We start from the raw sequence: 25793 nt of genomic DNA, 5'->3' as shown, positions 1-25793 counted from the left end.
AAGTAAGAGTTTTAGGTTTTCCAAGTGTCATACCTGGTGAGGTTTTTTAATGAGAGTAACTTGTAATAGTTGGGGAATTGTTGGGAAGACTGTTACCGTTACGCATCCACCCCATCAGAATGTGCCTTGGGCACCTCCAGAATGTTTGCTTTCTGTCAGATGTAAAATATTGTGATGGATAAATCCCTCAGAAAAGGTCGGACCTGGCAGCAATGCTCACTCATCTGAGAAACTAAAAGGTCAGAATACTCAAGATGCTGGTAAGACTAGAAGCTGAGCATCACAGTAATGTATGGTTGTACTTCCACTCTTAATTTTATGTGAGCCTGTTGTGTTTGGTACTTCTGGAAGTTCATTTCTGTAGGGGAGTGCACTGTTACAGTCTTATGTACCAGTTGGGAGCTTTTCAGCCTTTTCAGCTGAACTCCTTTAATTGAAATGAGTCCATTTTGTGAAAACCTTCTTTTGCCTTATGGGTGTTTTTAGTGAAGTATTCATCCTGGTACTATGACAGCATCACTATCTTAACACCACCACAGCATTAGGATGATGGTCTGATGCTAAGATTTCCATGCCATCAGATAAAATTGGTTTTAGAAAACAGTGTTTGTCTCTTGATTACTTTAACCATCTGAACAGTCTCTCTAATACTACTGGACTGCTCACGTGAATTAGCCAGGCAGCCTTTGTCTCTTGAAGAGTTTATTTGTAGCTGATTATGATTATTTAGCCTAGACATTCCACTGTGTTAGTGTGTGGACAGTCTGTGTTTAGGACTTGTGACCTCACTGGGGCCTTGCAGCCTGGTCTGTGTGGAGCAGCATAACTCAGAATCCAAAATACGACTCTCAGAATCTCAGGCTGGCTCCTGCTCTTTCTCCAGGCCCATGTCTTTTGTTGATCCAGATTATTTCCTCTTCACTAGTTCTGATGTATTATTCATGTTATTTCAATGTGGTTTTACTTGTGATAAAGGAATGGGATTTTCCCATTTTTCTGTAAACATGGTGAGAAAAAGCTTTTAGGACATTATTCTAGTCCTAGTTTACCTGTAACCAGATAAGAATTAAAATATCAAAAACTCCTTGGCCTGTGATTCAAGATTAAGGAAAAGCATTATGAGGAAACAGGACTGTGCTTCATTTGACTATATGCTACATATGGAACAGAACCTTCATCTAATTGTTTGTGCCTTACTCCTTCAAGAGTGTAAGAAGCCTGTTATACATAGACAGCAACATTAACCACATGGAATCTTGTCATGGAGAAAAGGAATTTCAATGTAAAAGAGACCAGGTGGGAATTGGTGCTGGAACAGAAGTAAATATGTACATTTACTAAGGGAATCTGTGACATATAAAGCATAACACTATTTCCTGGCTGTTTTTTCCATTCGGTAGCACTAATATCTCTATAATTAAGAGCAATGGAAGTATTTAGAGGAAAACTGTACACTGTTATAAACCATTCTCTTTTTAATTGAACAGCTGTAATTTCTACCAATGGAACAAACTATATTATAAGAAAATGATTATTAGTTTAAAATGCAAAGTTAAATGAATGCAAAATTAACAAACAGATGGTGAAGAATTATTGTGTTTTATTTTACTCCTGGGTAAAAGGGCTCATGCATGATTGTAAAAATGTCATCACACTTCGTAAACCTGAAAGCAAACAGAATTTGCAGTTGTGCACATCTGTTTTGGGACACTGCTAAAGGGTTAGAAGAATCAATGTTGTTTTCAAATAAGGGTATTCATCAAGAGGATATCATTTGCTTAACAGTTATGGCTTCTGCTAAGCATCAGACTTAATGTTCTGTGGAATTCATTACAAAATTTGGCAGCTTTTTTCTTCGCGAGCTACTGAGGCAGCGTGCTGCAAAACGGGAATGAGCAGCCCCTTCTTATCCTCCCCTCCCCGAACCCCAGAACAACAGCTGAATTACCTGCTAAATGTTTGACCAGCAATTTCAGGATTTTAAATTCTAGGTCAAGATGTTGCGCTTCACGATGCTTGACCAAGGAATGTCAGGGATGGGCTAGGATGGAAAGACAAGGGCTTACTCATTTATTTCAGTAGCTAGTGAATAAAAAAAAAAGGATTATGTAATGTTTGGGGATACCATGTTTTGGGAGGAGGAATGGGAGAAATATGTATAAGTGACTAATTTAGTCAAATTGAAAAAAAAAAAAAAACCCACACTAAAAGCCCCAGCCAGATAAAACATGTGAAGCTTTTATTAGAAAAGAAATTATATTAATGTTTCAAGCTGGTAGTTTCAAAGTATGCCATCTAATTGCTTTATTTGAGCTCAATTTACAAAAATTAGTGAACTGAAGATGTAGGATTTTGTTTACGATGACTCTGTGCCATTTGGAGAGCGCAATTTAGGAACAGCCAAGGAAATAGGAATTATGAACAATAAGGTACTGATTGCAGTCAGTGGGGAAGGAATACTAAGGAGGGGCTCACTAATGAGGAAGGTATTAAAGGCAGGAAATTCTTGCATTTTTTTTAATGTCTGTACATAATCCAGAGTTCCTTGTCACTCCATCCCTGCTATTACCTTGTAAATTAGGCGTATCATTGAGTATATATAGTGACTTTTGCTGACATTAACCGAGCTAATATATCTACAAAATCTTTGTTAAAAGAATGCATTATTAAGACTATAAAATCAAACACATAAAGTTAGGACATGCCAGAAGACAGGTTGTCTGCGGACAATTAATATCCTTTGCACACAATTAATATCCTTTATGGATATGCCTGATTATGCAGTCTTTAATTCTGTGATCACATGCAGAACAGCTAATGCCTAGTTCAGTCCATAGGATGGATGTTGCTGTCTTAGTAAAAACCTAGTCAATAGTACATTTTTTCATTGTTGTTCAATGTGTAGGTATGTAAACTATTCAAATACTGCTGAAAGGAAAGAATTACTCATTTCCGCATGAGTTTTTCTATCATGTTTCTACTGTAATAAACGTGAATAACTTGTCTATACATTTTTCCAAGTAGCAGATTTATGTGGCCTTTCTATGCATCTTAGGCTTCATTTTCTCCAGGAGAAGTTTTTTTGTTTGTTTGTTTGTTTGTTTGTTTTTTACTTAGAAATATCTACTAATTTGGTTGGCACATTGAAAGAGTTTTAAAAATACTCAGACTTACTTACAAAGTTGCACTGATACTGCAGTTTTTCTTCTCTCTGTTGGAGTTGTGAGTGCACAATCTATGTAGAAATCAAGACTATTTTATGGGGGAAAAAACCCCAAGCTTTTAACAGTAAGGTTAAGGACTAAAAAAACTTAAGAAAAATATTACTTAGTGCCCTGCCCAATATGATAAAGGAGCTCTGTGAAAGAAGCGAAACTGGAACTGTTTTGCAGGTCATCATTCAGTTGCCATAACTAAGTGGTATTTTTCTCCCACAGCAATCACAACTTTTTTCAGTGCATACTTTTCCCCTCTACAAATTAAGCACAGTCCTAGAAGTTACAGGTTTCTTTAGTGCAGAGACTCCTTTTGAGTGGTCTATTTTATGCGCTAAATCCATGTTTGATCTGCAGTCCTTTTTGGGTGTTAATGTACATACATAGTTATAGTTGTCCATACGTGTGTCTGTTCATTTCTTTACCTGTGTCTCTGTGTTGTGTTGCCTTGTAATTGACTGTATCATTTCCTTGCATCGGGGGAAAAAAGGAAAAGGCAGACTTCCCCAACAGCAGATTTAAGACCTTTATGGCTACAGACTTTTCTATTTGAGCTGGCTAAGTGATAGCCATACAGCACTAAGAGTCAGAGGACTCATCCTTGTAGTCTTCGTCCAATTCCAGTTGCTTCAGACTTCTGACTTTTTTTTCAAGTTGATTTTTTAGCCGCTTCCACTCTTCCTTGTTGTTCCTGCATCTCCCTTTCTGTTCCCATTTCCCTGGGTTCTTTTTGAGATCTGTCCTTTCACCATTTCCTGTGTCTTAGTGCCATCAGTTCCCTCAGCTCTTTATCCAGTTTTAGTGCCCAGTTTTAGTTAATTGACCCTTGAACTGGCATCCCTGCCCCTCCTCATCTTCCATCTCATCAGTCTCATCAGACTCCTTCACACGTTGTCTCTTTGACCCATATTTGTCCATCTGCCTGTCTACTGGATGCTCCCCAGACGATTTAAGTGACAGTAGTATCAACAGTCCTAGGGATGTCTGCTTTCCATTCCAGTGGCTTATTGTGCTTAGGCTTAGAGTATTTATTACAGACTTCCTCCGTCTAATCCTTGTCAGACTGAAGCAATCTTTGCTGAAGGTACACGTAGCCCGTTCAGTGCTAGAAATTGGAGAGGATCAGTCATGATCAATGAAAGTAGATTTTTCTGTGATTTTTTTTTTCACTGACAAACTTTTGGAATTGTTTTATATTAACAAAAAAAAAATTATAGTTTTCTCAAACTTGGTCACATCTGGATAGATCTGTGGGGTAAGGGCAGAAGTTACATCCCCCACACTATAAAATTCCTGCCAAGTTGCAAGTCCTGTGAGTGAGGTTGTTTTTATGATGAGCAAAATGTTCTTCTTACTGACTTGTCTATTCTCAGAAATGGATGGAAAGTTTTGACTAAGTGTTCCAAAAGTATTTAAGAGAATTTAGGCATGTGTCATGTGAAGCTTTAGCCGCACTTTTTGTCATTCAGAAAACTTAGAGGGATAGAACAGAATTCATATGGAAATCTTTGTAAATGTTCCCATCCCTCCGTTGATACCGCCGCGCTGACGAAGCTGTAGGTGTGGGCTTCGCCGTGTTACCAACAGACAGCTTTTGTCAACAGGTCTTAGGCTGGTTACAGCTCAAGACTCTCATCTAAATTTAGAGCTCCCTGTGGATGTGTTTACCTGTGAGCTGCATTTAAATCCCAGTCACAGGCAGTGGGAGTCTGGCCGGTGTTGTCAGTGGAGCCCGAAAAATGGACACCCACTGTTTGGTCAACTGAATTGTGATGAAGTAAATTCCGTGAAGTGACTAAGTCTCTATTAAGTGTAATGGGAGCTTAAACACTTGGCTCATACATAGACACTAAATTTAGAGCCTGAAATTTAGATGTCCTCATCTCAGGCCTTGTGTCATTTGGAAACGCAACGTGACTGGATCAGCAGTAAATTTTCCTTTCACTGAGTTTCTATTAAATGGCTTGGCAAATGTAATTATGCCAGCCTGGCTGTAGCTACGGAGGATCTGTAGCATAGATAAAACCTATAGAATGTATAAGCTGCTTCAGAATCCTTACATGTGATTTAGGAACGTAGGAGCTGTGCTGGATTAGACCAAAAGTTGACTTCATCCCAGTATCTTCCTGCAATGACCAGTAACAGATGCCTAGAGAAGATCATCAAACAACAAGCATGTAGCAATATTTCCTTCAATTACTTTTTTTTTCAAGCTTCCAACAATTTGTGGCTCAGCCTGTGCTCTGCCAACAAAAAGAAATGTCTACACATACTTCTTAAGACCTTCTGAGCATGAATCAAATGGAACTGGCACAATAGTCTGTTTTCTGAGCCTGCCAAAAAGCAGTCTTAAACCAAAGCTGATGATTTCTGTTCTTGCCTTGTTTGTCCTGAAGTTGCTGATGCTGAAGCCTAATAATCTCAATTTAAATGACATTAAACATTATTGACCTTCTTATTGTTGACAAGCAAACTAAACAACAGGCTTGTGTGTGCCCTTCTGTCACGGTAGATATTAGATGAGAACTAAGGGAATAGTTGGTTGTTAGCTGAGGGGAAGCTTAGGCTCACTCAGAACATTTCTGTTATCCTAAATCTGGTGGAAAGCGACGAGGTGAGTAAAAAAATGCTTTCCTTCATGGAAGTGTGAAAAAAGCAGCAAAGGCAGAGTCTGTGGAAGAAATCATATGGATGCAGTTATTCCACTGGCTTAGGTAATGATGGGGAGCACACAACCTCAAGGCACACGGACCCTTCTGGGGAGCTTCTTGAATAGGCAGGGTTTGGGAACATTTCACATTATATGAGGAAGAATTTGGATGGTTTGTTTTCCTTTACCTACTTCAGATACCAAAAATATATCTCCCTTAGTAAACATGCTTCTTACAGGTAATTAACCTATCACAACTACAAAAAAAAACCCCACCCCTGCAAAAGATGAATGCTTCATTGTCCCACTTTTAGATGCCTTGGTATCGACATCATTTATTTAATGTATTTTTTTAAAAAGGTGAAAAAGGAGGCAACTGGTGGGAAGGAGAAACAAAGTAGTGAGTTGGAGAGAGCCTGAAGTCTCCACACTTAAAGGGACTTTTCTTACTTGTTCTTACCTTTTTACTTTATTTTCTTTTTATTTCTTTATTCCTGTACAGATAACTGAGCATATTAGGGACAGAAGGGGTATCTAGTCAAGAGTCCTACATTGGGAGACAGTCTTTCTCAGTCATGTGTTGAGCTTGGCCAAATTGCATCTCCAGTTGTCCAGGTTTTTTCATGGTTTTAGAAGCGAATCTTGATAGTTTGTTTCTACAGTTGGGATGTATTTATTTTTAAACTTAACTTCAGAGTACTCAGAGCATGAAGTGGACAGAGTAGTAAAGTTTTAATACATGCTACCTCTGTTGAGAATATTATAGTTTTAAATTACAGTTTTAAGAGGGAAATATGAATTTTAATTTCTTCAATTTTGGTATGTGTTAAGGATTGAGGAACAAAAATAGAATCATAGAATTGCCCAGGTTGGAAGGGACCTCTCAGATCATCTAGTTCAACTGTCAACCTAGTGCTGACAAAAGCCATCACTAACCCATATCTCTGAGCACTGTGTCTACCTGTCTTTTAAATACCATTTAAAAAAATATCGGATAAATAATCTGATAAAATATCTGATAAAAATAACACATCTCTGATTGAATTCCCTGTTACAAATTTAAGTAATTTGCAAATCTATGACATGATTAATACAAATTTTTAAAAATTAGGAGGTAATTTCCAGTACTCCTGGAAATATGTGTTATTTATTACCTTTTCTAATCAATAGTTCAATGGAAAATTCAGTTATTTTTATGTTGCCATCTTACTGCATTGTGCTTTTAAATGCTTTATGGTACTTAAAACAGTGTATTTGACATTAGTGGTGCTAATGGTGATTAGTGTCTGTAAGCAATGTAAGGCTTTTTCCTGATGATGGGGTAATCAGTGAAGATTATCAGAACTACCAGGGACCATACTTCATTAATAACTGTTTATACTAAAATTTCTTTGCGGTCTCATTAGTGACAGGATGTTAAGGTCCAGTTCTCCTTAGTTACAGGTTTGTACAATTGCAGTTTCCAGCAGCTAAACAGTCTGAAATTTGTTCTTACAGGTAGTATGTTACATTGCATAACTAAGGACAGATGGCTTGTGTGCATTTTTGGGTACACTATCATAAAATTAAAATTCCTTATTGTTGTCACAGGTTTTCTCAGCTGACCTTTTTAAAGTTAAGTTCATAGCAGTTTTGCAATACCTAATACTAACATTTAACTTAATTAACTAACATTTATCTTGACTGCACTAATCAGGTTGCAACTAAGTATTTGTTCAAAGTCTGTATTTTAGGCTTTCTTTAATGTCTGCCTCCTAAGGGTTGTTACTTGTCCAGTTGCTGAGACAGTAATGCTATAAAGTAATTCTAAGGGCAATAAAATCATGATAAAATAGGACCTCTGATTTGTTCTTAGTACTATCTGTATAAAATCTTCCATAGTCATAAACACAGGCATCTTCATTTGAACTTGCACTAAGTTTTGGAGTACTTCAAAGTATGGAGCAGCAGGAAGGTTGATGTAAAGTTGGAATCTGTCTTTTGTCAACTTTTTTTTTTTTTTTTAATGATGTAGGAAGGTTAGAAGATACAAACAGTAAGCTGTTTCTCTTGTCACCATTTCACAGTTTGGCCATCTGTTTCCATTAAAGCCAGTAGCATTTGAGAAATTCAGTTGAGCTTCCAAGCCACAGGCAGAACTAACCTTTTTTGTTCAGTTGATTTTGGTCCAGTTAGGATTCCAGCATCGTGGTATGAGTTTTTGTCTTCCCAGAAATTTTCTATGTGGTTTCTGCTGCTCTGTTTCATGGAGGATGTATTCCCATACAACTAGAAAAGAGAGGACGTGATTGATCAGGTTTTCTTATGTTTTCTGTTAATTCACTTAGTTCTTCCCCTTTCACTATATTTGTATAACAATGTCTTATTTGATCCAATGAGATTGGTGGAAAAAAAGGGAATTTTAAAGTGCAATTGAAAGACTGCATAGCTGTTTGCTTTTAAAAATGAGGTCCTTTTCTGTCCATATGAAAAAAATCAGATGTAAAAGAAAAAAGGTGGAAAAGGTGAAGAAGAAGGAGATGTAGACAGTTTAAAATGTGGAAATGATAAAGTAGTAGAAGTACAGGTCAGAGCTTTCTTGCTATGGACAAGTGCACTAGGAGCTTGTGGGAGAAAATGGTTGGTAACGAAGGAAGGACTTTTTGAGCAGGAACATAGTCTGCTGACTCTGTTTCAGTAATGTTTATTTTACTGAATGTACTATGAATAAGTAATGAACTGTCTCTAGCTTTCTGACACCTTGTAAAGTGTTTTTTTTTTTCCTGTAGAACAGGACTGTAAAATTATTTGATCCATAAACAAAACAGTGTTTGGCTTGCTTTGACAGCTTACCATTTTCCTATACCTACCCTTTGAATACTGGGATTCAGCTTCCACCCCCTTCATATAAAGCCTTATTTTTTGCATGTGCTAATGAAGTTGAAGATTCCGTACCGTCTCCGTTACTGTGCTCATACAGTGTGGTAAAGACACTTGTATTTCACTGGCAATGGGATTTATTCCTTGCTGCTACCTCTTACTCTCCTGATGCCATATTTTAGCAATAGAGTAGTAAAGTAGTATTTGTCACTGAATTTATTTAGTAGAGCTTTTAAATTTTTTAAAATTAATATACCTCACTGTGCATATCCTTGCTTTTTTCATTAAGGTCAGTTAATTGTAATAGCTGCATACTTGTTCTTCTGGGGTCATAGCATGTGGCCTGATTTCAGAGGAGCGTTGGCTTCCACTGCTGGAAAAGTAACTCTTCTCATCAACAGCTGTTGCCAAAAAATTCCCTTTGGGCATTTGTTTCTTCAGACTGCTTTATCTCTCTTATAAATTCAGTAAATGTTGATATTCTGTGCTTTTTATTTGCTTCAGATGATATATACCACATTGTTTTCAAAGTGTGTGTTTCACTTAGCTGCCAAATGCTTTTCATTGCCAGTGCAGTTTAGCAGATGGGTTTGAAGGGTTCAATTAAATGTAATTTGGGCTTCCATTTTTCTCCCAGCATCTTTACGTGATTCCTTAAATCAACATCAACATTTTTCAAGGCTTTGCAGTAATCCTGTAGTTAGCTCATTTCTAATAATTTCATCATTCAGTCATATAGCACTTGGGAAAAGGTACATTCTGATTTTATATTTGTTACGTACCATTGTTGATTGGCGGTTTTGAAAAACAGATGTGATGTTTAAAAATGCCATTTATATTGCTAGTTATTCCATTATTCCCAGATTTTATGATGTTTAAAAATGCCATTTATATTGCTAGTTATTCCATTATTTCCAGATTTTAATAAATGTTGGATTCTTCAAGTGCTTGCAGGTTTTTTTCATAATTTTCTTTCCTCGTTAGGGGTTAATTATGGGATCCACAAAGTGTCTCTTGAGGGGCACATTTTGGACCTTGTTTCCTCCCAAGTTCCCATTCCAAATCTTCCCTACTGAGCAGTATCTTTGGCACGTGTGGCCTGTCCCTAAGAGCTGGGCAGTAGCTGTGTCCTGGGCCTTCCCAATAGGGCACATCCCAATGTAGGAGTGTCAAATACAACATAGTGCCGTGGGTTGAATGCTGTTTAACTGTGCAGCTGCTGTTCATGAAGTTGGAGGCTTCGGGCTATATTTTCATGATTTCACATCTAATTTCAGGATTTATCTTTTACAGCATCCTCAGTGAGTGTTTACTGATTACATTGTTTCCTAAAATGGGTTTTTGCATAACTTTGCCTTTGTTGGCAGTCCTTAAACGTAATTAACTATTGCTACTTTCTTCACCTACTTCAGGAACTCCATGTTACTCTTTGCTCATGTTGCCCCCTCTCCTCTTCTCTGCATTTGGGCTAGTAAAATAGCTAAATACATCTTTTCTGTACTATTAGTAGGTGTTAGAGACATGAGGTAAGAGGTAGAGGAAAGAGTCTTGCAGATCTGAAGCCTAGATGAAGCATTGTAGCTCAGAAACATGGCAGTAGCTGTCTGTAGTGACCCACTTGAATTTCTGTGCTGAAGCATTTTATGTTTTTACAGTGCAGTTGTGTTTAGCATAAACTAGTATTTTTTTCTTTCCCTTGTCCACGAGTTGTGGTGCAGGCAGATAGTTCGCTGAAGGCATTAATTTCATCTGGTTTTAAGAATGCCAATATAGCTGTTAATACAGGCAGCTCTGTGATTTGTGTTTTCCTATGAGCTGGTTTTGATATCTGTGGACTTGTAGCAGCACTATTTCATGCCTAATTTCATGCCTAATTTCATGCCAGGCTTTGAAACACAGAAGAATTATGGTAATAAATATTGTCTGTATTCTAAGAATTCAGCAGATGCAGTATGTAACTTTTCTTTGATTTAGTATACGTTAGAATTTGGATGTTACTTGACACTTGAGCTAGTAATCAAACATGCCAGTGTTAGTATTACATTTTTATTATGGAAAACAAGTCATCAAGCTCAGTTGTTGCTGCATGTTATGTATGTCTTCCTGTGAGCCACTGACCTGTTTTTTCTCAAGTTTACTCCAAATCTTGCAGTGCTGTGCTCCAGCCTTAAAAAGTATTGTTGCCTTGGTGAAAAATTGCAAAAGCATGTTACAGTGCTTTAGGGACTGTAATGAATCCAAGAAAGAAGAAAGACTGATTAACTGAATCAGAAAGGTGTGGGTGATACTTTACGAGCAGCTGATGGAATTTGTTCCCTCTTGACTAGAGAACTGGAGGGTTATGGGGTAGTTATTTTTGAAAAATTCTTTCTTTACAAATGTGACTGTGGTCTCCAATAACAATCATGCTTATCTATGACTTCTGGAAGTTTGGTGGTGATAATTTGTGTAGCCTTGAAAGGAGAGATGAGAAGAGAGCGCTTGGTTATCCAGTGTATTGCCAACTCAGGGAGAATTGTATAATGCCAGTAAGATTTTTTGGTAGAATGTGGTATTTCATTTCCATTTTTCATTTCTGAGTACGGTGTCTACAGTTTTACACTGCAACTTACAGAGCTATGTGGTTTATCATTATAACCAAGTGACAGCATAGTGTGGTCTGTCTGTACTAGGCAGGATAAGTTTCCAAGCCTCTTAACTGAAGGGATAGCTCAAGTTAGATAACATATAGAAGAAAAATACTTTCCTGTGACAAGAAGAATCCTGGTCACCAGAGCGGATTTCGTTAAACATTTTAAGTTGGAAAGATCTGAGAGTGCCACTGAAAGACAGTGCACCAGTTTCCATCTCCTCAGCATTCACTCCCTTCTGCTGGCTGAGGTGTTTGCCTGTTAAATGAGGCTGGGGAACAGATCTGGCTGAAGAATTACAAGAAAAAAAATAGGTTTTTTGAACAATTTGTTATTCTTGTTTTTCAGCGATGTGCATATTGTAAGCACCTTGGAGCCACTATCAAATGCTGTGAAGAGAAATGTACCCAGATGTACCATTACCCCTGTGCTGCTGGAGCAGGCACATTTCAGGATTTCAGTAACTTGTCCCTACTCTGTCCAGACCATATTGATCAGGCTCCTGAAAGATGTAAGTACACAGTATTCAAATGGCACAATTACTACTGTTTTCCCAGTTTGCATACCCGAGAACTCATGTATGTTCACATATGACAAAGATGCAAGTTCATACTCTCCTGTTTCTAAATGCAGGCAGTGATGCACAGCAAAGTTACTATTTTTCTTTTTATTTTTTTTTAAATGACAGAACATGGGAAGGGTTTACTCACAAGGCTTGTCTTCCGTCAGGTTTTAGTTCCAATTGATGGCCTTGCTTACTTGCCCTAACTCAAGTTAGAGCAACTGCATTGCAAACACTTCTGCTAAATAATAGGTTCAGATCTCCTAGGAGCTTTAGTTTTCACTTTTTCCAGAGAATAGTTGGTCCTAAAGCTCTCAATTTTAATCTTGAGGAGAATAAAACCGTTTCTTTTAGTAAGACTTTATTAAGGTTTAAACTGAAAGTACTTTTGTTACAAGAAGATTAGCTGAGTGTATCAGAAAACCAAATGAAATGAGTATAATATAATAAGTATATTAATTAAATTTGAATTTCATAAGAATGATCAAGTTTTGTATGTGTAAGAACTACTAAAGAATTTCTTGGCTTCGTAATTTTGAACGAAATAATAATTGAAAAAATGATTTCTTTGTAGCAAAGGAAGAAGCAAATTGTGCAGTGTGCGACAGCCCTGGAGACCTCTTAGATCAACTTTTTTGTACTACCTGTGGGCAGCACTACCATGGGATGTGCCTGGACATACAAGTTACACCTTTAAAAAGAGCAGGTTGGCAGTGTCCCGATTGCAAAGTGTGCCAGAACTGCAAGTAAGTGAGGCTTCACAGACGTGAAGGAGGACAGTCTGAGATTTATGTGCCATGATTTTAAAACATTTATTTTATTAACTGTTTCTTTTTCCAGAATTACTTCCCCACATATGATATTGTATTAAGTAGCTGATCAAACCCTTGTGTTGGGAACTTTCTTCTAAAAGAGCTGAGCTGGAACTCCTGCACGTTACCCCCAGAATTACCATTATCTTGGCAGGTTCTGGAGAGCAGAAAAACCTTTTAACTTTTTCCTCCTTTTATATGGGAGGATTTTTCTCAAATGTAGCAAATCAATATATTAGCTTAATGTAGTGCCTTTACAGTGTGGGAACTCGTGCTCTTACTCAGCTGACATTTCAGCTGTGCACATACCACGCTCTGGGTAGGTCCCCTGCATTAGGCCCTCTCTTCTATTTCGTAATATCTTTCAGCGGCAGTTAATGAGTCATTATGAAAACAAAAACATGGATTAGTTGAGCAAAGAAAAAAAGTGACATGAGTGACCATGATTGAATTGTTAAACCAGACAAATACCGAGACAACAAAACACAATTAATTGCGATATTGTAAGGGTTCACTTAGAAAACTCTGACTGCTCGTAGGCTTGTTCTCATATAACTTAATCTGATGGGCACTGCGGGGTTTTTTTGTTTGCTTGTTTGTTTTTCAAAGGGGTTAGTAGAAAAGAAATAAGAGTTTCGTTCAGCTTTAGTCAGATCAGCTGGGATGAAGGGAAAAAAAAAACCACTACTGCCTCACATACCTGATTAGTGAGTGCTTTGCTGGTTTCCAAGCGGAACACTCAATATTTGCTGGCATTCAGGTTCACCCACTTTAAAGAAGATTGTTTCCTGATCACACGCAGCTGATAGCAAATACCAACAATGAAGTTACAATAGTGAACACGTTCTAAAAAAGTATCCCTAAAAATGTTGTACAGGGTAATTACAGTGTTTGCTAACAAACCTTCTCTCTAGAACAAAAGTAGAACAAAATGTGATGTTTTCATACCTATTACTTTGTGCAGTCTGGCAGTCTTATGCCACTGTTGAAGAACAGCATTTTAAGCATATCTCCATGCAAAGAAAAAACACTTACTATTTTTTTAAAATACCGTGTCTCCCAGGTAATGTAGTAGTATCTAGTATGTGTAATACCATATATTGTGGAGCTTCATCAAGGCAAATCTTGCTGCATACTTATTTATTGAATTAACTTATTTAAACTAAGCAGAACACAATGTCTTTAGATATTAGCAAACTATTTGTCTTTTTCTCTGCAAATTTATTTTATCACTGAAATTTGTGCTGGAGCTCTGTAATACATGACTGTAGGAAAATTGAAATCTCTTTCTTTAATGTTTGTTTTGCTCTTACAGTCATATTGGTTGACATTGTAGGAGCTCTGGTAGTCAGAGATGATGGCTCATTTTTTTCTTTGGAAAAAATACAGTCAGATTGTTGGTAGGAAAAGAAAGGAACAAAGTACATATTTCAGATTTTGGACTGATTTAAGTATTGAAAGGCTATTAAATATGCCTACTTGTGTGTAAATGAAAATGGACAGATTTCTAGAAGTTGGAATGGTTGCACAAGCTCAGCACTTGTTACAGTAAGCACAGGATTCATACTTAAATATGAATTTGAGGGCATTATCCTTGGAGCTATTTGTAAGCGGAATTCATGTATTTTCACATGCTCAGCTATGTGTCTTCCTGTTAATACTTTTCATTAAATAGATCTTTTGTTATGGCTTGTTTAAGTAATTTTTTGTAACCACTTGTTACTTTTCTTAGACATTCTGGGGAAGACAACAAGATGCTGGTGTGTGATACATGTGACAAAGGCTACCATACTTTCTGTCTACAACCTGTTATGGACGCTGTACCAACAAATGGTTGGAAATGTAAAGTAAGTTGAAAGGCTTCAGAATAATTCCCCATCATTATTGGGGCCCAAATTTATTACTTACCTTATGCTGTTCTAGGTGTATTGTGGGCTGCTGTTGCCCTGTAGCATAACTTCTTGTTTCTGAAGGAATCCCAGGTGTATGTACTGATGTGGCTCTACAGCTGCTCTGGGTGGGTGGCTGTCAGTGCTACGGCTGAAGCAGCCGGTGTAGGACAGTAAATCAGCCCCCATAAGGGATCACTTAATGAGCTGCTTTCGTGATCTAATGTAAACTAAAACCTGTGCAGTACTGTATGTTATCTATGCTCGAAGGCTCTTTAAATTTAGCTACTCCTTGCTTACCAGAGTGGCAGTTCCGCATCTCAGGGGTTCCTTTGCATTTGAGGAGGGCAGGGTGAATATGTTGTTTTATCAGTAACTTTGTGAGCAAGTGTAAGTAATAATAAAAATGCAATTTCAGCATAACGGGGGAAGTCACTGGATAGTCAGTTTGAGGCAGTCAAAAGATGACTGAGATTAGGAATAAAGTTTAGTCTCATAAGAAATGCTCCTTTCAAGTCAGGTCGTAGCACAGGAAATCTCTTCTTGATATTGCACAGGCTCTTCATGCTTCATTATCAGATCCTGGATAATTTATTAGTGTTATCAAGGACAGAAATTTTATTTAATTTAATTAAAAACAAGAAAATGTCAGTTAATGGCAGTTCTATCACATTGTGAAATATCATAATTAACAACTAAATTCTTGTGATCTCTAGAACTGTAGAGTATGTGCTGAGTGTGGCACACGAACAAGTTGTCAGTGGCACCATAATTGTTTGGTATGTGACAGTTGTTACCAACAGCAAGACAACTTATCTTGTCCTTTCTGTGAAAAACTGTGCCTCCAAGACTTCCAGAAAGATATGTTGCATTGTCACATGTGCAAAAGGTAAGAATCCTATTTTTTGTTAATTGTACTAAAATACCTAAAGCTTATGGTGAGCTGTATGAGAGTCATGAGTTTCTCTTGGGGCTGTAGACTGTGTTTGACGGACATGCTGTAGTATCTTGTTGCGCAGTGTCTTGCTCCTTCATCCCTAAATACAATGAACAGCAGTAGGTAGTCTTATTTTAATCTTAGCAAATGAGTATTAATTGGCAGTTACCTGAGCTGTACAGAGAAGTAAGTGCAGCTGCTGCTCCTGACATTGCATCTGTTTTGTGACTAAGCAGACTAGAAGAGTCGTCGTCCTAACTTTTACAGACTGTTGTTTGCAGTGGTCTGTTTTTTTAAAATTTTCCTGTATGTGTTCTCTGTTTATTGTATTTTGCTATGCCAGTAAATAAAAAAAAAAGCAAAAAGGAACTATTGGGAACCTTTAAGAATGTAGACTGTGTTTCATATTCAATGCTATTGTATCTTGCTGCGCAGCGTCTTGATATTGCTATACATGTTGTGATGTCCAGTTGGCTTTAGTGACAGTTTAGGGCTTCGTGTTTCAATATGTTCACTGCTTGACATGCTGACATATTGTGTTTATTTCTCTAAAATTCATTGTAATCAGTCACTGGCTGAATTTTTTTTTATTTCCCCGTAGGAACGGGAAACAGTGCTATTTTCTAATTGATTTTAACTAGGATACTTTATATTTTTACTATTAAAGTCATAGTCACACTCAATTCATCTCCCCAGGTGGATTCACATAGAATGTGACAGATGTCCAGGTAGTGAATTGGAGTCTCAGTTCAAAGACTACATCTGCACTCTTTGTAAACAAGGAGAAGGGGATCAGACTCAGACGTGTGATGTAATGGACACTTCTGAACTCATTCCTGAACCTGACAGTATAACAGGTAATAGAACGTAATCTTTTTATTTCCAAAATGCTAACATCAAATATAAGTATGTGCAACTGTCTCATAAAGTCTTTTGTGAACCACCTGCTCATATTCTACTCTGTGGAGTTTATCCATTTCTTTGTTTAGCAGCAGCTTTTCAAGCAATCCATGGGTGAGCCATCTTCTCAATATGCTTTCTGGCTTTTTGGCTTCAGGATCCTGTATTAAAAGCATGAGCGAGTAAGCACCTTAGTGGTGGCTCTCAACCTTCCAGCTCCAGCTTCCCAGCTTGTAGCTGAGAAATTCTCTAACTTTGAGGGGATGTATGTTCATAAATGTATTCATTTGTCAGTCTGTTTTATTCATTTGTGCCTGACTATCAGGCAGAGGCCAGCTTCTGGTAGATGTTCCTGGAGACCTCCAGTTCTCCTGTTTCCCTCTTGCTACTTGTCAGTCTCATAGTGCCCATTCTCCTCGCTATGTCCAGGTAGGACACAGCAGTGGAAGCTGGACTATATTCAAGGGACAGGTATATTTACCTACAAAGCCTTCAATCAGGTGTCCTTTTTCAAAATATTGTGTGATTAGTCATCTTATTTCTGAGAGATTCTTGTCTGAATGGACAAATCAAGTAGAGAGGTGTCAAGTAATTTTAAAAAAAAAATTACTCAGTAACAATAAGGAACAGAAAGAACTTGGATCTGTTGATCTGAGTCTGGTGGTGAAGTGAACTCACAACTGAAAGCCTTTGTGTATGTAACACCCCGTGCTCTGTTGGATAGCACGTGTGGGCTCAATATCCTAAGAGAAGTACAGTTGTGGTTAAATTTGGAAGCAAGGTAAAGTCTAACAGATTAACTGCTCTACCACTGCCATGTGCATATTTGATACTTAAAGAGCAATGCCTGTGCATTGATCTTCTGTTAAAAAGAAATTGATAGCTCAGTTGCATAAGTATCTGTTTTTGAAGGCCTGATGCTTTTCGACTGGACATGGGGAAGTGTTGGACTACAACAGAACTCTTAATTTTTGTGTGTTAAAACTGATGTTTTGTTTAAACAAGTCATTCTCTTTGATGTTAGCCTGTACACATAACTGCATGCCTTTTGTGAGCAGTAAAGAAATGATAAAAAAAGCTGATCCTAGAGGAAGGGCAGTGACAGTAGGTAAATGTATGTAAATGAGCAGAAGTCATCTGTCAGTGAACACATCCACTGAGTTAGAAAAGGTGATGACTTCAGCCTTTGAAGATCACTTCCATTCTGAAAGGTCAGTAGAGGCTGTTGGACTCTCAGGCAGTGTATTTAGAACATTTAGGAAGATGTCCAGGTAATACCCAAAACTTACACTGGAAAAAATTCCAGTCTTCTACTGAAAACCCTTTTGAATAAGTAAAAAGGTTATTTGAAAGGCTAAAGTTTTAAGCAATAACTTTGTTAGGATTTCTTGCTAGCAGAAGCATTGACAGGCATAGTCTTCTCCCCAAGGAAGAGGAGGACTGTCATCTCAACTGCTAGGAGTAATCTGGAGCTATTACATCAGTGCAGTTATGCAGTGTTTTATACCCAGGAGAGCACTTTTGTACGCTAAATTCAGATTTGGAGCCAATCTAAATGATCATTTCCTCAAATTTAAAATATCACTTTAAAGTTGGCAAAGTCTGAGAGCAGTTTTTAGGTGCTAAAAGTAGCATCACCTAACAGTTCTGGGTTTTTGAACTTTAAAGAGACGTTCCTGAACAGAAAGCTGTATTCATTTGAATTTTTTTTGTGTTAACATGTGTGGAGGGATCAGTTCCTTTTGAGTTAGCGCTTACTGTATAGTTTCTTTTTCCTGCTCCTACTTTGTCTGGTGCATTTCAATGAATTTCCTTAGCTGAAAAAGCTTTTACATGAGGAAGAAAATAAGTATTTGCTGTTGCTCTGCTCTGAAATGGTACTGTCAGCCAAAGAAGTGCTCAATAGTTCCTTTTCCACGCAAATTTCTTTAATATGAGGAACTCATAGATTAAGATACCCTAGTTTTCAAGTGGCAAAATATAGTTTTCATGTTATTGAACAGGTAGGTTGAAAATCAGTATTTCAAGCAGTGATGGTAAAGAACCTCACATCTATGCCATAAGCCATAGTAGTATTTGTATAAAAAAGCCAAAGCCTTCATGCTACAAGTTTTTTTAATTTAGCAGACTGGAACTTGAGAAAAGACTTTTGTGTTGCTCGGCTAATGCAGAACTCTGTGACTGTGTAAATGAAATTTTCACGATTAGGTGCATAGAATTGCTTTACAGACACTTTTCACTGTCTGAAAGGTATAAAAGAGCTTCAGTGTTAATGAGGAAAAGGCTCCTTAATCTTTTAAGAAGTAAGTTTCTCATTGACCTGATTTGTCCTAACTGCTATCATATCGTTAAATACCATTCTGTTTAGCCAAAAGGCCAAACAATGATAGCAACTACTGATGCCAAAGTAATAGAATAATAGAATAAACATCATACCAATTTTGATAACTTCTTTGCCTCTCCTTAAGCTTGTACAAATGAAATGGAAATGGAAAGTGGTGGAGAGGATGCAACATTTCAGGAACAGCCCATTACTGGTGATGGCCCTGGTGAAGAATCAGCTGTTGGATGTGTCACAGATGGTAAGAAAGAGCTTTGCAGTCTGAGAAAACGCCAATACAGAACTCCTAAGAAACCTCTTCCATTCAGTGAGGTTTGTTGTACTTTATAAATTTAAGAGGAAGAGGTGCCTGGACAGCAGCAGGAGACAAACTGCATCGGTTCTACTATCTGAACTCTCAAGCAAGAGTATTAACTTTTTTGCTGAAGAAATATTTTGCTGAGGGTCTTCAGAATATTTGTGTAGCAGAAAGTTGTTTTACTTTTCTGGTGGGACTGGCTTTCTCCAAAAGCTGGAAATATAATTAAATGCTTTTGTACTCTGGAGGTTTATAGTAAAAACAGTATTTGTTGCTATTCAAATACAGTCACGCTTTCTCTTTAAGTTTTTTTTTTTTTTTTTTGCTTGTAGCTGTGAATAACTGAATTGGGTTAATTTTCCCTGGTGTGTTTTGGGGCACACTGTAGAACTTCTTTCCAGTTTATGTGCTTTGTGGTTGCAATTCCACAAATGTCTTTGGTTAAAGATCTCTTCTTTTGGCTGCCTACATGGCAATCAGTATTCGGATTCCTCAAAAATTAATCTGGGGTCTATGTTCTTGTGATTTGCTCTGCTGTGTTTCCAGGGAGGAAAAATAATGAGCTAAACCCATAGACTCCTACAAACGTAGATACAAAGAAAGATATTTATGAAGTATATTTTAAGCTACGTATTAAATTCACTTCAGTAAAGTGATATGTACTTGGTGTACTTGATGTGTACCGAGTATACTTGTTGACCGCTACATCTGTGTAAGTTTTTCTTTTTCACACTGAGCCTTGAATATGGTTGTACTTAGTTCCAGGCATATCACCAGAAGAGAAGACCGCAGAACTGGAAACAGAAGTCTCTGTTGAAATTAATTCAGCTGAAATGGAAATGTCTCCTAAAAAGACACCGGCATCTGGTGACAGTCAGACTGAGAAAATGATGGAAGTGATGGAAGGTGTTCAAGCTGTGATACAGCAGGAGTCAGACAAACAAGTGGAAGAGACGCAGCTACCACAAGGTAGTGGGGAGGTGTCAGAAGTATCCACAGTAGACTCTCGGTCTCTGTCCTCAGTGCCTGAGACCGTAACTGTGACGCCAGAAATACAGGAGACTGAAAGTAAAGGAGATATTTCTATCCCTGTAGAACAACAACTGGAAATAATAAAAGTGCAAAAAGATGTAGAAAAAGGAGAAACCCATGAAAAGTCAGAAACACCAGCTCTTCTAGAAGTAGAAACTACTTCTGCAAATGAAGGTGTTGCAAATAGTTCACCAGTTGGAGACAAACCCCTAAAATCACCAGCTGAGACTTACCCCTCACTTCCCCCATCAGTTACCATAAACAAGACAAACGTGTCTTCCTCACCAGACGTGTCACTGGAGTTGCATTCCCCACGGGACGTACAGCACCCTCAGCCCCCAGCGCTGCCTCCCGCTGCCGGGACTGCTCTCCCCACCACCTACATATCAGTCACTCCAAAAATTGGCATGGGGAAACCAGCCATCACCAAACGCAAGTTTTCTCCTGGGAGACCCAGATCAAGACAGGTAAGCACGTAAAATATTTCATTATATATTTAGGAAGCACATAGTTCAAATTTCAGTACAATGCATTAAATTCACCAATTTTTTTAGAACATAGTAGGCGTTTTTCTTCTAAGTGAATGTGTGTAGCTTATTCCTTCCAGAAAGTAATTTCATGTTAAATAATTGAGAGATCAGACATCATAAAGGTTCACTAGTGAGAATTAAAGTTTCTTTCAGCTCATGCTTAGAGCAAAATAAAAGAAAATTTGTTGTATTTTTAATGCGTACACTACAAATGCAGATATACATAATGTTGTGTCTTTTAACATATCTCTTAATCATTTTCATATATGCATTTATTTTGGCTAGTTCGTTCAAAGCATGTTAAACATTTCAGAAACAGGCTTTATAGAAAAACCTACAACAGCTCCTGTTTCCGTCACGCTGCCAGATACTATTTTGATCAACGTTTTTAATGGTGTTGCAAATAATTTGATGGTGGTGTTACATTAGCAAATTCCATGTAAGAACTGTCTGGTACAAATGGCTGTGGTTTGACTGGGATTAAATATGATAAGTGAAAAGAATCCTTAAGTCTGTCGCCTTCTGCAACGTCTCGCTCTCTTCGAGTCGCGTAGTTGTGGGGATAATACTTCATCAATCTGTAGGATTTATTTTGTCTTTGCAAAATTCCGCACAAAATATATGTCAGTGTGACAAATTAGTGTTTCATTTCTGCTCTCGTCACAATTTATTTTTAGTCTCTGGGATTTCTAGGATGGCGATTTCATGCTTTTCTGAACTTAGTGTTAAAAAAGCTTTTTATATATTGCGCAATTCTTTCCATTTTTACATGTTACCTAAGGGTTCATACGAAAAGGTATGAGATAGTCTTCTGGAAGTTATATATTGCGCAATTCTTTCCATTTTTACGTGTTACCTAAGGGTTCAAAATTCTTGGTTCTAACGAAAAGGTATGAGATAGTCTTCTGGAAAGGTTAAAAGTATACAATTATATGCAATAAACAAACATAAGAAATCAGGTTTGGAAGGTTTTAGAGTATCTCTGGGGTTTTTTACCCTCATATACCAGCATGTATAAAAATAATTTCTCTTAATACTCTGTACTGTCCTAAAATACTTGTTTTCTCAGTTTATCATGCAAAGTGAAGAGGGCCAGGGTTCCTAGGCAGTCTAAAATGAATTCAGTTTTTCTGTTGGGGAAGTCTACTTGCCTTCTTTCATGTTCCAGCAAGAATTGTATTTATTTTTCTGTGTAATATGCCCCTGCTCTGCATGGGAACCAGTATTGTGATACTGGTAATAAAATTAGTTAACCACCAGAGATCCTACTGAGGAGAACATGAAGGATGACCTCAACTGTAAATGCCCATAGCAGAATAGATACACATCTTAAAGAAAAAAAAAAGAAAAAATCAGCTGTAAAAGTAGCAATTTGTATATTATGTACAATAGAATATTAGGCAGTGACCTCATAATATGTGATGTAAGTAATGCAAATAAATCTGAGTTGAATTACAATGTACCAGTCAGGTGTAGCACAAAATTCTAGCTGTGATGCTAAATCAATATAATCTATTCAACAGTTTGCAAATTATATTTTAAAATCAAAAGGTATTTAGCAGCTTAGCAGCAGTGGCTGTAGAACTGGACACGTTACTTGTAAAATTCATGATCTGTCTTGTGAAAGGATGTTGGAAGTCTGCGAAGGTTTCTTTTGATTTTGATTATCTTTGTCCTATTAAGCTGGAACTTCTGTGAAGAAAATAGTAATTTTCTGGGAAGAAACGCTCATGCACGCTTTGTTTTAAGTCCCAGTGCACTTTCTTGCTTTTTGCTGATTTTTCAGTTTTAGCACAGATCGGCACCTCGTGGAAAGCTGTGAAAAACTGTCTTGAGTAAGGACTGAAAATAAATTAAGACCCTGTGGATACTTGATTAATGAAAAATACACACTTCTCTGACCATTAATGTTAATTCAGCTTAACTAGTTGATGGGGCTTTCGGATCTTTTTCAGACTCTTTATTGGTCAGTTGTTGCTTCTGTTCATCTCATTTTTTGTGTTGGACCTGAAGACACACGTCTTGTACCTGTAGATAATGTGTCTTTTGAAAAAAGAGAAGAAGCTTGTATATAATAGATGCTTTCTAAAACTGGCTTATTATGAGGCCCTTACTTCTGCTCCCACAAAATTGAGAAATTCTGTGTCTATTTTGCTGCAGTGAGATTTTTCTAGGTCACTGTGCGGTAAGGTATATATCACGTTTGCACAAATCTATGTATGCTTTAAACAGTGACAAAATTATCTCTGGCACTGTAAGTTTGACCTTTGCTGAGGGATGAAACCTGTCAAAGGACGGTCTGTAGAGTGTAAATAAGAGATGTAGAGATGTCCAGTTACAGGTGGGTGCTTTCTTTTTGAGCAAGATGTAATTGGACCAATCCATGATAGGTAACACACCTTTTATAGATCTTCTAGCTTTTGAATTGCTCACAGAAACTGGCTCAGGTTTGGTTTTGTGTTGTAGGTTTTTAAAAAATTATTATTTTTGCTGTAAACATTCAGGTTTTTGAAAGAATGGTGTAGTTTTTCAAATCAAGAGCTGTGGATAGGAGTGGAAGCCTCTAAATATTTGATTGTCAAAGAACACCTTGTGTTTTTATCTAAACTCCTCTCAATTTATGGCATCTTAAAAAGTGCAGTAGGATGAAGGATTATCCCTTTCCTCAAAATTTATTAATACAATTACTAATAAAATATACTTGAATAATAGCTCAGTTTTGCTATTGAATACAAAGTTATGCATAATCTGAAGTGATTTCCTGTGTTGGATCTTAGTAGTTTGCATTTGTAACAGGCTTTAGTGGTGTGTCTGGAATCACGGCCTTTTTGCCGTCTGCCATTACAAGGTACCACTAAGCATGTTGTTGTAACGGTAGATGCTGCAAAAAAAGAGATCAAAGAGGGTCTTTTTCAAGCATTAGGTTTTGTTATGACTTTTATGGGGTTTTTTTTATGGGATGGCTGTATTTTTTTGAACAGATTAAATGTTATTCGCAACCCTGAAATTACGTTAACTATTAAAATGCAAATGCAGACGTGCGCGTTTGCAATTGCAGTAGATTTCATAAAGCACTAAGCAGCTAAACACAGTCGGTGGTAATTTAGTGAGATCTCCTGACCCTTGCTGACACTGGGTTTCCTTTTGTTATAATTTACTTGCAGCTGTGTTGTTCAATTTCGAGGACTCAAGAATATGATGGAGAATTAGAACTTCCTGTTTCTGTCACAGTACATAATTATTGCCGTGGTTCTGATGTAAATGAACTGAATAGAACTTTCTCTTCAGTGTTGTGTGGTAATAGGCATTAATTAAAAGCCAAAATATAATTAATGCATCTCTTTGATGTAATTCATTTGTTCGTAGTATTGTGGAAATGTGTGTTTTTAATTAAGTTTATCTGACCAAGAATTCAAATGTTTCTGATCTACAATGAAACTTGGATTAAATTTCCAATTTAATTCTTAACAATATGGTTCATGAATCATATACAATTCATTTTGTTTCGCAAGACCGAATATTTCATATTCAGATTTAATATTCTATTAGCTTTTTAATCTTTTGAATGTACTTAATCACTAGAGAAGTGTATCTTCTTTAAAGGAAAATAATTTTGTACATCCCAAATAAGAGTAGGTAGATTTAGATTTTTGATTAGGTATTTTTAGCAAGTTTGAGATCTTGAATTTTGACCTTTAGCCAGTGTGTTGCCTCCCTTGTAGATTGATTGTTTTTGCGAGAGACAGATTTTCTTTGAGTTGTCGTTTATAAGAACAGTTACTCACTGTGCATTATGAATTTAGAAATACAGTGAAGCTGTAACTAAAATTCAATGAACATTTTAACTTTATCTTGCTAAAATGGAACAATCTTCGCTATTAAAAACACGTCTGGTGTAGTAAAGTTAAATTTCCTATTGCCACAGACATGCAGGTGCAGTTGTGAACTAGAGTGACAGTGCTGAGTGAAACATGAGGTTTGGACAGAGAACTGACTAATAAACTCTTGATAGAAGAAAATCAGACTTCAGTCCTGCCATTCCTGCCTGGTGGAAGCTGCTGCGGGCTGGAGGGCAGGGGTTCACCCAGCCACAGGTATCTGCAGTGTTAAAGAGCTGCTGTAGTCACCTTGAGGTTCCACTGGAGCAGCTGGAGAGAAGTGGGGACGAGTAGGGTGAGACGAATCCGACACCTTCCCTCCCGTGCTGTGAGTTGCATTCTGACAGCACCTGTGGCCCTTTGACCAGGCAGGGAGCCCAGGGTGTGTGTCTCAGAGGAGTCACCCCAGGCACGTGCTTGGGTAGGTGTATCAGACCTCCATTTCTGTGGAAATTTGCTTGCTTGCTTTCCACCCGTTTCTCACTTGGTGTGGTTGTGTCCATATTGTGTCATGAATATTGTGCCCTTAGGCCCTTATGTGCCCTTAAGGCTGATCCTTCTGATCTTCTGAGTTACCTGTGTGATAACCATCTCACGGAAGTCAAGCAAAAGAATCATAGAATCATAGAATTGTCTAGGTTAGAAGGGACCTTAAAGATCATGTAGTCCAACCATCATCTAGTTCCAACCAGAACTGGGATAGCAAAATCAAGCATGCTCACTTTAATCCAAGTGCAGGTGAGCAGTTGCTGGCTCTGGCAGTTCAGCTGGAGTATTTTTTGGAAGCACCTTGGCAGGGGGAGGACAATGATGGGACATTGAAAACACAGAGGTGATCTTCTGGTCACTAAGCAGTTTGTAGGTTGTGTGCCAATGGGCTGCCTTGTGTGGACAGAATTGCAAAGTGGTGGGGGCTTTTGGTTTTTCTCTAGGGCTAAAGCCCTAGAAAGCAGGTTTATACTGAATACCACCATATCCACACCATGGGTTGTACCACTTGGACAACGTTGGCATTTTAAAAATGCAACTTCTAGGCTTTTAGGTCACCGACCACCCTTTTCTTTTGGCTCTGTTGTGCCAGTTGGAATACTGAGCTCTCTGAGCAGCCCTAGGTCACTCCCTCCCTGCCCAGCTCTGCAAGCAGAAGGCGTCATATGAGCTTTTCCTCATCTGCCCCAGGGTAAGCGAGATGTTGGCTCATACCCACCTTCATCAGCAGATTGTGCTAACCTGGCCGTGCCTTACATGGGTCAGGGAGGT

At 37.8% G+C, this 25793-nt stretch overlaps 1 protein-coding gene across 15 annotated transcripts in view; it reads left to right on the top strand.

Moving 5' to 3' along the window:
* The window catches only part of KMT2C (lysine (K)-specific methyltransferase 2C), a 216066-nt gene that overhangs the window by 103517 nt on the left and 86756 nt on the right, over positions 1–25793 (top strand). For 14 of the 15 annotated variants that reach the window (XM_014944925.1, XM_014944923.1, XM_014944922.1 and 11 more), the window contains 7 exons: positions 11703–11865; positions 12491–12662; positions 14461–14575; positions 15334–15506; positions 16251–16411; positions 18923–19036; positions 19853–20592. In XM_014944925.1, the coding sequence (XP_014800411.1) occupies positions 11703–11865; positions 12491–12662; positions 14461–14575; positions 15334–15506; positions 16251–16411; positions 18923–19036; positions 19853–20592 (1638 nt within the window). The remainder of the gene's footprint in view (positions 1–11702; positions 11866–12490; positions 12663–14460; positions 14576–15333; positions 15507–16250; positions 16412–18922; positions 19037–19852; positions 20593–25793) is intronic. The other variant, XM_014944919.1, reaches the window with a different exon arrangement.

The sequence above is a fragment of the Calidris pugnax genome, unplaced genomic scaffold (genome assembly GCF_001431845.1).
Source record: "Calidris pugnax isolate Ruff unplaced genomic scaffold, ASM143184v1 scaffold54, whole genome shotgun sequence".
NCBI lineage: Eukaryota > Metazoa > Chordata > Aves > Charadriiformes > Scolopacidae > Calidris > Calidris pugnax.
This window is presented reverse-complemented; position numbering and strand designations above follow the sequence as displayed.